General features: G+C 43.4%; 1 protein-coding gene across 1 annotated transcript in view; it reads left to right on the top strand.

Annotated features, from left to right (window-relative positions):
• Window positions 1–13683, top strand: part of SYNE2 (spectrin repeat containing nuclear envelope protein 2) — a 304488-nt gene that overhangs the window by 128731 nt on the left and 162074 nt on the right. The window contains exons 45-49 of the mRNA XM_040412752.1: window positions 2237–2452; window positions 6241–6393; window positions 8281–8516; window positions 9825–11904; window positions 13159–13481. Coding sequence (XP_040268686.1) covers window positions 2237–2452; window positions 6241–6393; window positions 8281–8516; window positions 9825–11904; window positions 13159–13481 — 3008 coding nt within the window. The remainder of the gene's footprint in view (window positions 1–2236; window positions 2453–6240; window positions 6394–8280; window positions 8517–9824; window positions 11905–13158; window positions 13482–13683) is intronic.

Raw genomic sequence — 13683 nt, 5'->3', positions numbered from 1 at the left:
TTGGATTCCGTGAGGGGTATGGTGAGTTCATGTGAGATTTTATTTTTTTACACAAGTTAGTGGAATATGAGACTTTGTAAGAAAAAAAAAAAAAATTTCCGCTAACTTGGGCCAAAAAAATGTCTGAATGGAGCCTTACAGGGGGGGTGATCAATGACAGGGGGGTGATCAATGACAGGGGGGTGATCAGGGAGTCTATATGGGGTGATCGACCCCCCTGTAAGGCTCCATTCAGACGCCTGTATGTGTTTTGCGGATCCGATCCATCTATCAGTGGATCCGTAAAAATCATGCGGACGTCTGAATGGAGCTTTAGAGGGGGGTGATCAATGACAGGGGGGTAATCAGGGAGTCTATATGGGGTGATCACCACAGTCATTGATCACGCCCCTGTAAGGCTCCATTCAGACGTCTGTATGCGTTTTGCGGATCCGATCCATCTATCAGTGGATCCGTAAAAATCATGTGGACATCTGAATGGAGCTTTACAGGGGGGTGATCAATGACAGGGGGGTGATCAGGGAGTCTATATGGGGTGATCACCCCCCCCGGAAGGCTCCAGGGAGACGCCTGTATGTGTTTTGCGGATCCGATCCATCTATCAGTGGATCCGTAAAAATCATGCGGACATCTGAATGGAGCTTTACAGGGGGGTGATGAATGACAGGGGGGTAATCAATGACAGGGGGGTGATCAGGGAGTCTATATGGGGTGATCACCACAGTCATTGATCACGCCCCTGTAAGGCTCCATTCAGACGTCTGTATGCGTTTTGCGGATCCGATCCATCTATCAGTGGATCCGTAAAAATCATGTGGACATCTGAATGGAGCTTTACAGGGGGGTGATCAATGACAGGGGGGTAATCAATGACAGGGGGGTGATCAGGGAGTCTATATGGGGTGATCACCACAGTCATTGATCATGCCCCTGTAAGGCTCCATTCAGACGTCTGTATGCGTTTTGCGGATCCGATCCATCTATCAGTGGATCCGTAAAAATCATGTGGACATCTGAATGGAGCTTTACAGGGGGGTAATCAATGACAGGGGGGTGATCAGGGAGTCTATATGGGGTGATCACCCCCCCGGAAGGCTCCAGGGAGACGCCTGTATGTATTTTGCGGATCCGATCCATCTATCAGTGGATCCGTAAAAATCATGCGGACATCTGAATGGAGCTTTACAGGGGGGTGATCAATGACAGGGGGGTAATCAATGACAGGGGGGTGATCAGGGAGTCTATATGGGGTGATCACCACAGTCATTGATCACGCCCCTGTAAGGCTCCATTCAGACGTCCGTATGCGTTTTGCGGATCCGATCCATCTATCAGTGGATCCGTAAAAATCATGCGGACGTCTGAATGGAGCTTTACAGGGGGGTGATCAATGACAGGGGGGTAATCAATGACAGGGGGGTGATCAGGGAGTCTATATGGGGTGATCAGGGGTGATCAGGGGCTAATAAGGGGTTAATAAGTGACGGGGGGGGTGTAGTGTAGTGTAGTGGTGCTTGGTGCTACTTTACTGAGCTACCTGTGTCCTCTGGTGGTCGATCCAAACAAAGGGGACCACCAGAGGACCAGGTAGCAGGTATATTAGACGCTGTTATCAAAACAGCGTCTAATATACCTGTTAGGGGTTAAAAAATCACATCTCCAGCCTGCCAGCGAACGATCGCCGCTGGCAGGCTGGAGATCCACTCGCTTACCTTCCGATCCTGTGAACGCGCGCGCCTGTGTGCCGGCGCGTCCACCCAGAAGAGCAGGGCCGCCGCAAAGACGCAATCCTGCGTACGGCGGTCCTGAGGAGGTTAAGGGCTATGCGGCTTTTCCAAATTGTTGGCACACTTGCCACTTATCTGGCATAAATAGCTTGTGGTTCAGGCTGTATTATGCTCCTGACAGGTTCCCTTTAAATGGCAATTCCCTAAAATATATTATTTACGCTCAGGATATTGCAAGATGCTGGAGGTTTCACTTTCTTACAGTTACCCTATTAAATCAGCAGCAGCAGAGTACAGGCTGTTGTAAAATGGCTTGCGTATGCCGAAGGACATAGAAAATAATGGCTTCCTCCAACCGCCTGCTAATAGGAACAACTCTTGTAATAATGTTATTTTTGGGGATTGCTATTGAAGTAGTATTTTCTTTCTTTTTCATTTCCTGTTTTTCATGTCGTTGTTGTAATTTGTGGATCTGTAGATGACGCTTTACTAATTATTTTGCCTTGTAGGGTATTGTCAGTGATCAGAAGACCTCCGTTCGGGATGTTCCAGCATCAGAGCCTCTTGGTGTCCAAACAGAATCTGAAACATTATCGAAGGAACTTCAGCCTTATATCGCAGTTTACCAGCAGGAGGCGCTGGAGGTTTTCTCACAAATTTCACAGATCTTGGGAGAGGAGCTATTGCAAGCAAAACCTCTGGAAAAGCTTGCCAGCAAGTTTAAGGTGAGTCTCGTACCATACATATACTGTATGCATACAATATGGTATAATACAGGTACACAGATATATGGGTACAAAAAGGTATGGAATAAATAATTCCACTGAAAGGTAAAAATCCTCCATAGAGAGACGTCATGTCATGGCTGAAGACTTTTTGGAAAAGATATTGCCCGGTCTCACTGACAGTGAAAATATTCATATTGTACATTGGAAAACAAGGACAGCCTGAACGTGACAGTGACAATAAGACAAATATGTGCCTTAAAGGGGTCGTCCAAGATTACAAAAACATGGCTGCCCCCTTTCCGAAATAGCGCCATCCTTATCCTCAGGTTGTGTCTAGTATTGCTGCTCAGCTCCAATGAAGTGCATGGGACTGAGCTGCACTACCAGTCACCACCTGTGGACAGGTGTGATGCTATGTTTGGAAGAAAGCAGCCATGTTTTTCTAATCCTGGACAACAGCGCATGCGCAGAAGTCCTCGGCTTCAACAGTGCACTGGATACTGCTGGAGGTGCCTTGATATAACATACCCGACATGTGCAATGTCAATCACGTCAAGAGGCGGACTGGCCAGGGTCACTATTCAGGAGAGCCAGAAGAAGCGCATACACGCGCGAAACGGCTGTTGCTTACTTGCTGCTGTATCTGCAACCCTTGCACCCCCCTCCTACCATGGAATAAAGTTACCTGCCTATCAACGGTGAGTGCCGCTCGTTTTGTTTTCTTTTTCTTTTTATCACTATTCAGGAGAGCTGCTTCGTGACTCCTTACAGTCATTCTTCCTTCAGTCTTCATTCTGTCCGTTGTCCAGAATCAGAAATACAAAACATGGCTGCTTTACTCCAAAAACAGCTCAGCCCCACCATGGTTATATGCCCGGTATTGCAGCTAGTGAATGAGACTAAGGTGTTATACCACACACAACCTTTTTTGAAGAAAACGAGCATCTTTTTCTAGTCCTGAACAACCTCTTTAAATGAGCACTGATTGGCATTGTAGCATGTCATACATATAAATAGAGAGATCATTCATTCCCATACAGTTTGCATATTATTGAAGGCACCTCGCCTGTTTATTAGAAGATGGTCAGTATGCATAGTACAGGGCTGGCCAACCTGCGGCTCTCCAGCTGTTGTAAAACTACAATTCCCACCATGCCCTGCTGTAGTCTGATAGCTGTAAGCAGTCTAGGCATGCTGGGAGTTGTAGTTTTGCAACAGCTGGAGAGCCGCAGGTTGACCAGCCCTGGCATAGTACATGATGGAACTGAAATCTTTCATAGGGAATCAGGTCGGTGGTCTTCTCGTATATATGTGCGTTTAGAGAAACTTTGCTACATATGGTCCTGACTACGACAACAACCTGTTATGCAGATACATATCATAAGATTTCATAGGTGCATCGATGACAAATGTTAATTTATGACCTTTTATATTGTTTTATGACCCTTCTCACCTATAAAATACTTCCTTCTGTTTTCAACTCGTAAGCTGCCAATGATAGGACTAAGTAAGTAGTGTTAGCGGGGGGTCACCACATAATATTCCATACGGCATGTCTTTTCCTTTATTCTACTGCTTGTTCTAATAATTTTCCAAACAATATCCTATCATTTTCAAACTGATTCACCCGAAAATGAGTGTGAAATAATTGCCATGAGGAAACATCCATAGTGTGAACAGTTACCTTCTTTTTATTTGCATCACCTTTTGAAGGGATGTTGCATCCAATACTCGCAGAATGTGCGATGCACGGCAGCCGCAAGGGGTCCCTTTAAGAGAAATAAGTGTACTTGTTTTTGTGACGCCAGTTGCAGTGAAGCAACAAGTGCACAGGGCCCTTTTTAGAGATACTGTACCCTGTACCCAGGTGTAGGAATGCCAGAGTGGTATAGGGGGGCCTATAATGTCCCTTAATGTTGGTGTACATGTCACGGTGCTCCTACCTGAATACGCCGGACCTCAGGTGTTCTCGTCTGAAGCAGAGCAAAGGGAGTAGGTGATGAAGAAATAAACTCCAGACCTTGTAATGAAGTTGATAACAGCTTTACTTGAATAAACATTTCTCTAACAGTTTCAGGCTTTATCTTGGTTCCAGCAGGCTTTGGCATTAAGTGTGGCAGGCAAACTACTCTCTGCTATGTCTGTTGCTCTCTGGCTCTGCTGTGCTAACAGGATAGCTGTATAACTTTGCTTTAGCTGCAGGCTGTAACTTCCTTCTTGTAGTCTGTCTCTAAACTGGTCCAGGGAACTTTACTCCTGGCTTCAGAGGCTTCCAGCTTCTGCCTCAATATCCAACTGAGCTAAAGGTGCTCCAGCTGGCCTGGGCAAGGCCACGTCCAACAGGGACGTGCACCTGCTGCACACCCTCCCTTGGCAGGGGGTAAACTAGAACCTTCCCCTAGCAGGGGATAACTGCAACTTACTTCTAACTAGGACTCCTCCCTCCCTGCAGCAAGTGGGGCAACACCCACCACACCACAGAGGGGGGTTTAGAATGTCCCTGTAGCTCTACCATTTATGCTGCCACCTGCTGGTAAACCAGGCATATTACAATTGAACATAACAGTTACATGGAAAGAGATATGCACATTATATAGGACCTGGAAACAAACACATAGAGTGACATTAGGTTAACTAATAAAGACAGTAGCAGGGTGAAGAAGTGGTAATGCACCTCTGGGGCATTACAAATGCAGATATATGTGTAATGACCCAGAGTGCCATTACCAGTCCGCAACCCGCTACTGTCTTCTATGGGCTAACACAGTGTCATCTTATGCAGTTATTTCAGTCCACTACAATGTGCATTGCTATTTCTATACAACTGTTATTGTTCATTTAATGTACCTGGTTCACCAGAAGGTGGCAGCCAGCATGGCAGAGCTACATTTGCAGAGGATGGAACTTTATTTCCATTCTCTTCTCTCCCTCTAAGGAGGAGTTTAGTTAGTTAGAGGTCAGTGGAGAGTACCCTCTGCTAGGGGAAGGAAGAAGGGTACACGTCCCTGCTGGACGTGTCCTTCCTAATTCAGCTAGAGCACCTTCAGCTCTGCTGGATATTGAGGCCACAGCTTTGGAGCCTCTGAAGCCAGGAGGAAAAGATCCCTGGTACTGATCTAGAGTCAGACTACAGAGAAAAGTTGGAGCATAAAGAAAGAAACAAAGTTATACAGGAAGCTTTTCAGCACTGCAGGGTCAGAGAGCAACAGATGTAGCAGGGTTGAGTTTGTTTACCTGCCAGAGTTAATGTTAACGCCTGCTGGGAACCAAGACAAAGCCGGAAACTGTTGGAGAAATGTTTATTAAAGTAAAGCTATTATTGAACTTCATCACAAGGTCTGGACTCAATTAATTTCTTCAAATCCCTCGATTATTCCCCCTATTTTCTCTGCTTCGGACGACAACGCCTGGGTTCCAGCGTTTCCAGGTAGGAGCACTGTGACACATGCACAAAACATTAAGGGACATTATAGGCTACTCTGCACCACTCTGGCATTCCTACACCTGGGTACCATCTACTACATCACTAAAAGGGGCCCTGTGCCCTTGTTGCTTCACTGCAACTGGTGTCACGAAAAACATTTGCTTTAAGGGACCCATGGCTGTTGTCGTTGCGTCGCATATGTAATGTTTGGAAATGATTTAACTCCTTGATACAAACTTTTCCTTGGAATTTTCCATGGCTTTTACATATCATACACTCTCACCAAGCATTAGTTTCTTGGAAATACACACACACAATGTTATTTTTTTTCCTATGTGAATGTTACTGTCTTGTTTTGCAGCTCGACGATGTTCGAGTAGAGAAGAAAATGCTGCCTGAAAAGAGCCAACAGGAGTGCTACATGGAAGACCTGAAGAAGAACATTAAGAGGTTTTCCAAAGAACCGATCCAATTAAATGTGATGGAACTAGACCAAGAGATTCAAGAGATCGAGGTATATTGTGGTTACAGCAAGCAATGTAGGTTGCAGGGAAAAACAAAAAGTAAGACTGGTCAGACATGTTTCTGCCGTACCTGTCGATTCCAGCAGGATCGTCTGGCAATCCAATGTCTAAGGGGGCCCCCCGACCCACCTCCAAAAACTGCCATCAGAGGAGGTTGGATTTTAATCTTCTACTAGAGGATCTGTGGCAGTAGTCCAAGGCGAACCCTCGGATTTCTTCCTTAAATGTGTTTGATGTGCTGCAAGGGTTCGACCCATCTGCTTGCTTTTTCATGTGTAATCCTTGAGAATAAGTAGCATGCTACTTATTCTTGCAGATTTTTTTTTCCATGGCACTAACAATTATTTTTTCTTTTTTTCGGGTGCATGTGAACAGTATTAGAAAAAAAACATTCACATGCATTGGATGCAGATTTGCACTGGACTGAAATATGTGAAAAGGGCCTAAAGTACCCTATGCTTTGCCTACAGGGTGATCAGTCTTCATTTTTTGTATGCAAAGAGGTATCTCCCAAGGAACCTTCTCGCTAGTGCCACCTTGTGGAAGTCAGACTTAGACTTTTTAGTAAACCGTGGAATATGACAAGGGAAAATGCTCATAGGGAACTACTTCCACTAGGTGGCGCTAACAAGATGGATCTCTTTCCTTGGCAGATACCTATTATTATAATTATTATTATTTCCCCATGAAGCATTGCCAGTAAGTCTCCATACCGGTCTGGTCTCTTTAAGGAGAGCCAGTACCCTGCTTAAGCTGTATCCAAGGCATTGCACCCATCCATTAAGAATCCTACTCCATACTGATGAAGGGCAAGCACCCTAAAACAGCTGTTTACGGATGGATATTTGGCTTGGCATTTTTCTTTGTCATATTCCAAGGCTTTTTAAAAAGTCATATTTTGACTCCTAGGGAGCCACTTCACCAAGGTTGTGCTAGCGAGATGGTTCTCTTTCTTGGAAGATACTTCTTTGCATATTATTTTCCCATGAAGCATTGCCAGTAAGTCTACATATAGGGATGATCTCTTTAAGGAGAGCCAGTACCCTGCTTAAGCTTCACTTTTTATAGACACCAATGGCTTAGGCTTTGTTCACATTAGCATTGTGGCTTCTGCTTATAAGACCCAAACATTGCCAGTGCCCACCGAGTTGCACATCTCCATGTTTCAATACTTTTCCATAAAATGTGATGGAATCTGCAAGTCTTAGATGCAGAAAGGTATGAATATATAGACAACTGGGTGTTACCAGTTGTGGGTGTGTCCCTGCATGCTCTGACATTGTCCTATGGGTGCTGTAGAGTGTGTAGGGACATACCCAAGGGGAATGGCAGGGTCCAGTTCATTTATTCATTTGTTTTCAGGAGGAATAACACAGGAACAGCACCATGCAGAGTTCTTAGAAAAATATAGACTGTTATTTAATGGGGAATACATGTATTTACCAGAAGAGACCTGTGAGGAGAGCGAAACGGTCCTCTGTAAGGATTATCGGGAATGATTGAAACATAGCATGCAACCGTTAATGGGTTTGTCTGCTTCTACAGTCCCTTTTGGGTAGAAGGGTCCTCCGAAAATAAGATGATTACAAGTTGTAAACATGGGGCTATATATGCAAAAACCTTGCTCCAATGTACGATACACACTTGCTTGTCAAAATTCTTGCTCCTCTTTCCTATCCCCATTTTGGATCAAATGCCATTTGAGGGCTTGTTCACATCTGCGTTGGAGGCTCAGTTCGGGGCGATGGTGTGATGTGACCCATGCTTTGTGCCTAAAACCATACAAACCCCACAATCACCTTGTCCCTCTCTATAAGACTATCCCTCAATATCAAATTCAGTACAATCACAATCTTTTTTTGTCTTTTTCTTTTTAGAAACTCTATGACATGACAAATCTAGAAGATTCATCATTTCAACGAGAGCCACGAGATGAGGATGTAGAAAAATCTGAGATTTCACCGTCTGAACTTAAAGACCTCCTAAATAGACTGATGGCACTGAAAACTGAAAAGCAAACACTGCGTCAAGAACTAATGAACTTCCAGAATGCTCTGAGTACAGTCAGACTGTCATACCAAATGTTAACCAAAGAGAAGGAAAATCTCAAAATGTAAGATGCCAAAACCCAATTTATAGGATTATTGTTTGGCTATACTGGTCTTTCAGCAGGCCCTTGCCTACGGAAGGAGATGGTTTATTTTCATTACATGTGAAATACAAATTAATCTCTATTTAGATAACTAAGTTGGCTCTCCAGTTTAGATTTAGATGGTGGTCTTCTGCTCAGGATCCACCACAGATGACAGCTGTCAGGGTTCTTAGCCGTGGGCAGGGATATTTTATACATGGCTTAATATAAAGATAGGTACCTATATAACACATTAAGGAGTATGCCTATCTCTGAACTCCTTCCCCCACACATACTTCCTGACATCGCCCCACTTGGATGGGGTGACCAGAGGTGGTCAGGACTATGGGAATAGTTTTTGCACACCGAAAAATAGTTAAAAATTTGTAATGAGTTTCAAGAAAGAACAACTTCCCTTAGCCGGGAATTGAGTTCACTCCAGCCTATTGAACCCGAGCTGCATGATGAGACTGAAAAGCAAGCCGGTGAAGGTTTTGAAAAGGAATTTCAAGTCTCCCATAATGCCATCTCATCATCTCAAATTCACTTGTCAGAGATTTTGAGGTATAAAGACTTGTTTGAAGATAGTGGGCTTTACTGGGATGGTTTAACTGTGGATAATCTACAGACTAAATGCCTAAGTTTTCCTGTAGCTCCTTTACAAGTGAATGCTGGATGGGGTTGAGGAACCCTTCTGGAGGTGGGACATCTATAACACATTTATAGCATATCCTGTGTAAATGTGGGCTAGGGCCCATTTTTAATCTTTAATCTGCCACCGAACCAGCAGGACTAGTGGAGATTACCTGGTTCCCGCTGCTCGCTCCCGGTTCCTTGGCTCCTGGGCTCTTTTTAGGGGACCTTGTGTGAAGTGTCTGCACAGTTGGGGTCATGTACTTTGCTGCAGCCAATGATTGGCCACAGCAGTGGTATGTCTCCAAGCAGTATATCACTGCTGGGTCTTGTGCCAGTTGGGGACATGTCACCACTGAGGCCGGTGATTGGCTGCAAAGATGCATGTGATCTAGTCCATGCAGGAAGTTGACAGATGGGATCCGGAAGTCAAGTGGAGACCGCCCAGGTGTCACGGAGCTCAAACTGAGTGGAAAGGACCAGGTGAATATGGATTCCCCCACAAATTCCAATGGCTAGGGGCAGATTTAAAAAAAAACTGGGTGCTCTATGATGAGCTACTCGAGAGCAAGAAACCTATGTACACCACCGTGGAACATCTATCAGTAACCATATTTTAGGGCGCTTTATTTGACTCTAGTCATCTTTCTATTCCAGGTCATCTACTGAAGGTCACCAAAGACATCTGGATAAATTGGGAGAGTTCCTTGATAAACTAGCCAAAGAAAAAGATACCTTAAGAGTGTTGATAGCTCAGCAGTCCAATATTGGAGGCTGTGGGATATCATGGAAAGGCAAGGATGAAATAGATGTAGATATCAGACAACTTGAAGCATTTTGGGAACAAATGGAACTCAACATTCATAGAGAACGTGATCGGCTGGTGAAAGAAACAGAGGAACTTCAGTTTCTTCAGCAGAAAGCTGACCACCTCCAAAGTATCATTAAAGTCCAACAAGACTTACTTGATCAACCGACTCCCTCTCCAGAAGATATAATGAAAGTATCTTTACTTCTCTCCACTGATGTAGAAGCCATCAAACATCTGTGTTCCTCATTGAGGAATGCTTGTGACTTGCAAATCAAGAGGTCTTGGGGTGCCAATGAACGTAGGACTTTGGAATGTTCTTTAGATAACCTACAAAAATCTTTGGAAAATCTAGAGGAACGAGTGAAGGACCAACAGTTGACTCGGTGTCAAACCCCAGACTCTTTGCTAGATCAATACCCATTTCTACAACCTTTATATGACTCCCACATCTGGATCAAGAAATTACAAAATACGATCACATTTGATCAGGCTATCGCCCTTCTGCCAGGAGATGTAGAGCAGCAGATCGCAACTTCAAAAAACGTGCACCAAGAAATTTTGGACCGGAAGTCTACTGTCAACTCTGTTATTGAGAAGTCAAAACACATATCACAAGGGATCAATCCAGCAGCATTCAAAGATATTTGCTCTTTCTTCCAACAATTGCAGGAATTATATCAGGAAGAAATAATACAATCAGTTGGCCGATTGCAAAAGCTCGAATCTGGGCTGGAAAAGAGGAGAGCACTTTTTTCAGAAATTGAAAAGCTGAAAGAATTACTGCACTGTCTAGAAAAAGAAGCAACTCCAGTCAAAAGAGGAGTATTTACTGCGGCTGAGTTATGTGAACAGCTAAATTGTCTAAAGGCCAAGACTACAGAGTTGGAGGAAATTGAAGGTCTTGTCTTGACACTTCTCAGGAACAGCCAAAGCTATCATAGGGAACTTAAAATTTCCGAGCAGTTATATTTAAATGACATATTAAGAAGTCTCAAGTCCAAAGCAAGAAGAATTCGTAGATTAGAGGAAAAAAAGTTTTTGCACACCGAAAAACTGTTAAAAATTTGTAATGAGTTTCAAGAAAGAACAACTTCCCTTAGCCGGGAATTGAGTTCACTCCAGCCTATTGAACCCGAGCTGCATGATGAGGCTGAAAAGCAAGCCGGGGAAGGTTTTGAAAAGGAATTTCAAGTCTCCCATAATGCCATCTCATCATCTCAAGTTCACTTGTCAGAGATTTTGAGGTATAAAGACTTGTTTGAAGATAGTGGGCTTTACTGGGATGGTTTAACTGTGGATAATCTACAGACTAAATGCCTAAGTTTCCCGATACATAGAAGTGGTCACTTTGGTCATTATGAACCCGTGAAAGAACGATATCAAGAGCTTTTAGAAAAAGCCAAAGTGATGTGTTTTTCGGTACAAAGAGAAGCGTTAGCCGTCACAACTGATTTTGACATGATAGAGGCTCAAATTTTATGTAAAAAAATTAAGACAATAGGAATATTTGCCACTGAAGCACTGAGGTTGTTACCAGAGAAACATGACAGCCAAGACACTCTCCATGATGAAGAAGCCACAGTAAGAGCCCTAGCAGAAAATATGGATCAATTACACCAATCTCTCAGTCAGCTGATAACTGATTTTCACACAATGGAAAAAAGTATTCCATATCGGCTGGAACAAACTTTGTGTAATTTAAGAAAAATTCACCAAGATCTTCAGCAGCCATGTTTTGTTAATTTGGACAGCTGTGAGATCCAAGAGCAACTTCTAAGACTTGAAGCTCTTGATGAAATATGCAAATCTGAATTAAAGGCTGCAAGTGCCATGTCTACTCAGGCATCTACAGAGGAGTTCCTTAAAAAGCTTACTGAAGTAGAGGACATTGGAAAACAAGTTCAGAAGACCATCGCTCAACATATTGTAAGTTCCAGTTTTTGATATATTGTGTAGGTTTTTGTTTTTTTACTAAGTTTTGGGAAGATTTATTCATTACAGTATGTCAAATTTTTTAAGTATACTTACAATCAGAGTATGTTGTGAATTAGTAGGAGAGTGGATTGATCTCAGTGGTTCAGTCCAAGAATAAACAAAGGTACCGTGTGGCTAGTAATGGCAGCCTGTTGATTTCATAGACAATCTTTGAACTATGAGCAAATACAAGTACTGTATATTACATAGTTAAAAAAGGCTTTAAAACATCCAAGCAGCATCCTCCAGATAAGCTGCACCCAACTCGAGTTTCGCCTGTTTATAGTCTCTTCTTCCAATGCCCTGGAAAGCACAGAGCCACTCTGTTACTTCATGGCATACACTAATTGAGTGCAATGGTATTTTTGGATATGATATATAAGTTGTGTGAAAGTACAGTGACTCGTTTAAGGAAGAGAGTCCCACTATATGGTTAAGGACTGCAACCTGGGATACACTATGTTTCTATTACACTGTCCGAGCCTAGTCACAATTTGCATTGTGATCTATCAGCAGTTTTGTCGTCTTGCTTTCCACAGATATAAGATGTCTGTCTTTTCATCTAATTCAGGCTGTGGTGTTATTGGCTAAAGCTTTTAGTTTCATGTACACAGCCGTATTATGGCTCCATACAAGCTTTGAACAGGGCCAAGCTATAATACTCAACCCATATACTGTAAGTCTATGGGGCCCTACTTACCTCCATATGATTTCATACAGTGGTATAACTCCATTGTACAGAGGTGTACTAATGCACCATACAAAAATATGCTTATTTCCTACACCTTCATAGTACGAGGCTGCAGGGACGCTGTGTGCCATGCACGAGGTCCTACCATGAGCCTGAAACATTAAAGGGGTTGTCCAATCAACTAGTGACAGCAGCATGTTGTACCTGTTGAAAAAAGTCATACTCATCTGCTCCCTGTCACTTCGTTCGGGCTTCTTTGCTCCCTTCAGCGTGCTTCCAGTCCTGTCCTGTGAACTTTAGTCCATCCAGAAGTTTACAGGACAAGGTCTGGAAGACCACAGAAGACAGCCAGGCATCCAGGGAGCTGGAATTGAGGGGCAAGGAGCATGTATGATTTTTTTTCAACAAGTACATCATGCTGCTGCCACCAGTTCACCTGTTATTAATCTATGTATTTTGTATTGATAGATATGGTTTAGGAAAGTACCGTCTTAACTATGGCTTTATTTTAACAGGACACCATTAAGAAGACCTTCAATGTCCTTCAAAATCTTCAAAAAAATATTGCCAAACTAGCAGAGCTTTTCAGACAGTATGAAGAAAAACTGCAAGAAAATCCAGTGGATTTTATTGATCAGGAGGACCACGTAGACCTCCTGAATTCACAGCAAGAAGGAATAAACATTGCTATAGCAGAGATCCATAATATTGTGAAACAGCTGAAATCCAATTGTAATCCACATGATCAAGAGCAACTGGATGACCTTGTGAATCGGATCACCAGCAAGAACATGTTATTGACTGAGATGTTCGAAGGAAAACTATCCGTGTTATCCAGGTTAGGTTCTTTACACGATAATAGCCTACATGTAAATAACATAGAGGCAGCCGATTTGGCTTCTATGAGGCCCCAAGTTGGCCTTGTGCCTCTATTCTGGTGAGAAGCTGTGCTTGGATCCCCTCTCCACAGATCCTACTGTTTATGCAAAAAAGGGTGGGCGAATTCCCAGAGGTCATGGAAAGGAGATGGAAGAGCAAAT

Source organism: Bufo bufo, chromosome 11 (assembly GCF_905171765.1).
Source record: "Bufo bufo chromosome 11, aBufBuf1.1, whole genome shotgun sequence".
In the NCBI taxonomy this organism is placed as follows: domain Eukaryota; kingdom Metazoa; phylum Chordata; class Amphibia; order Anura; family Bufonidae; genus Bufo; species Bufo bufo.
Note: the sequence above shows the minus strand (reverse complement) of the source record. Positions and strands in the feature narration are given on the sequence as shown.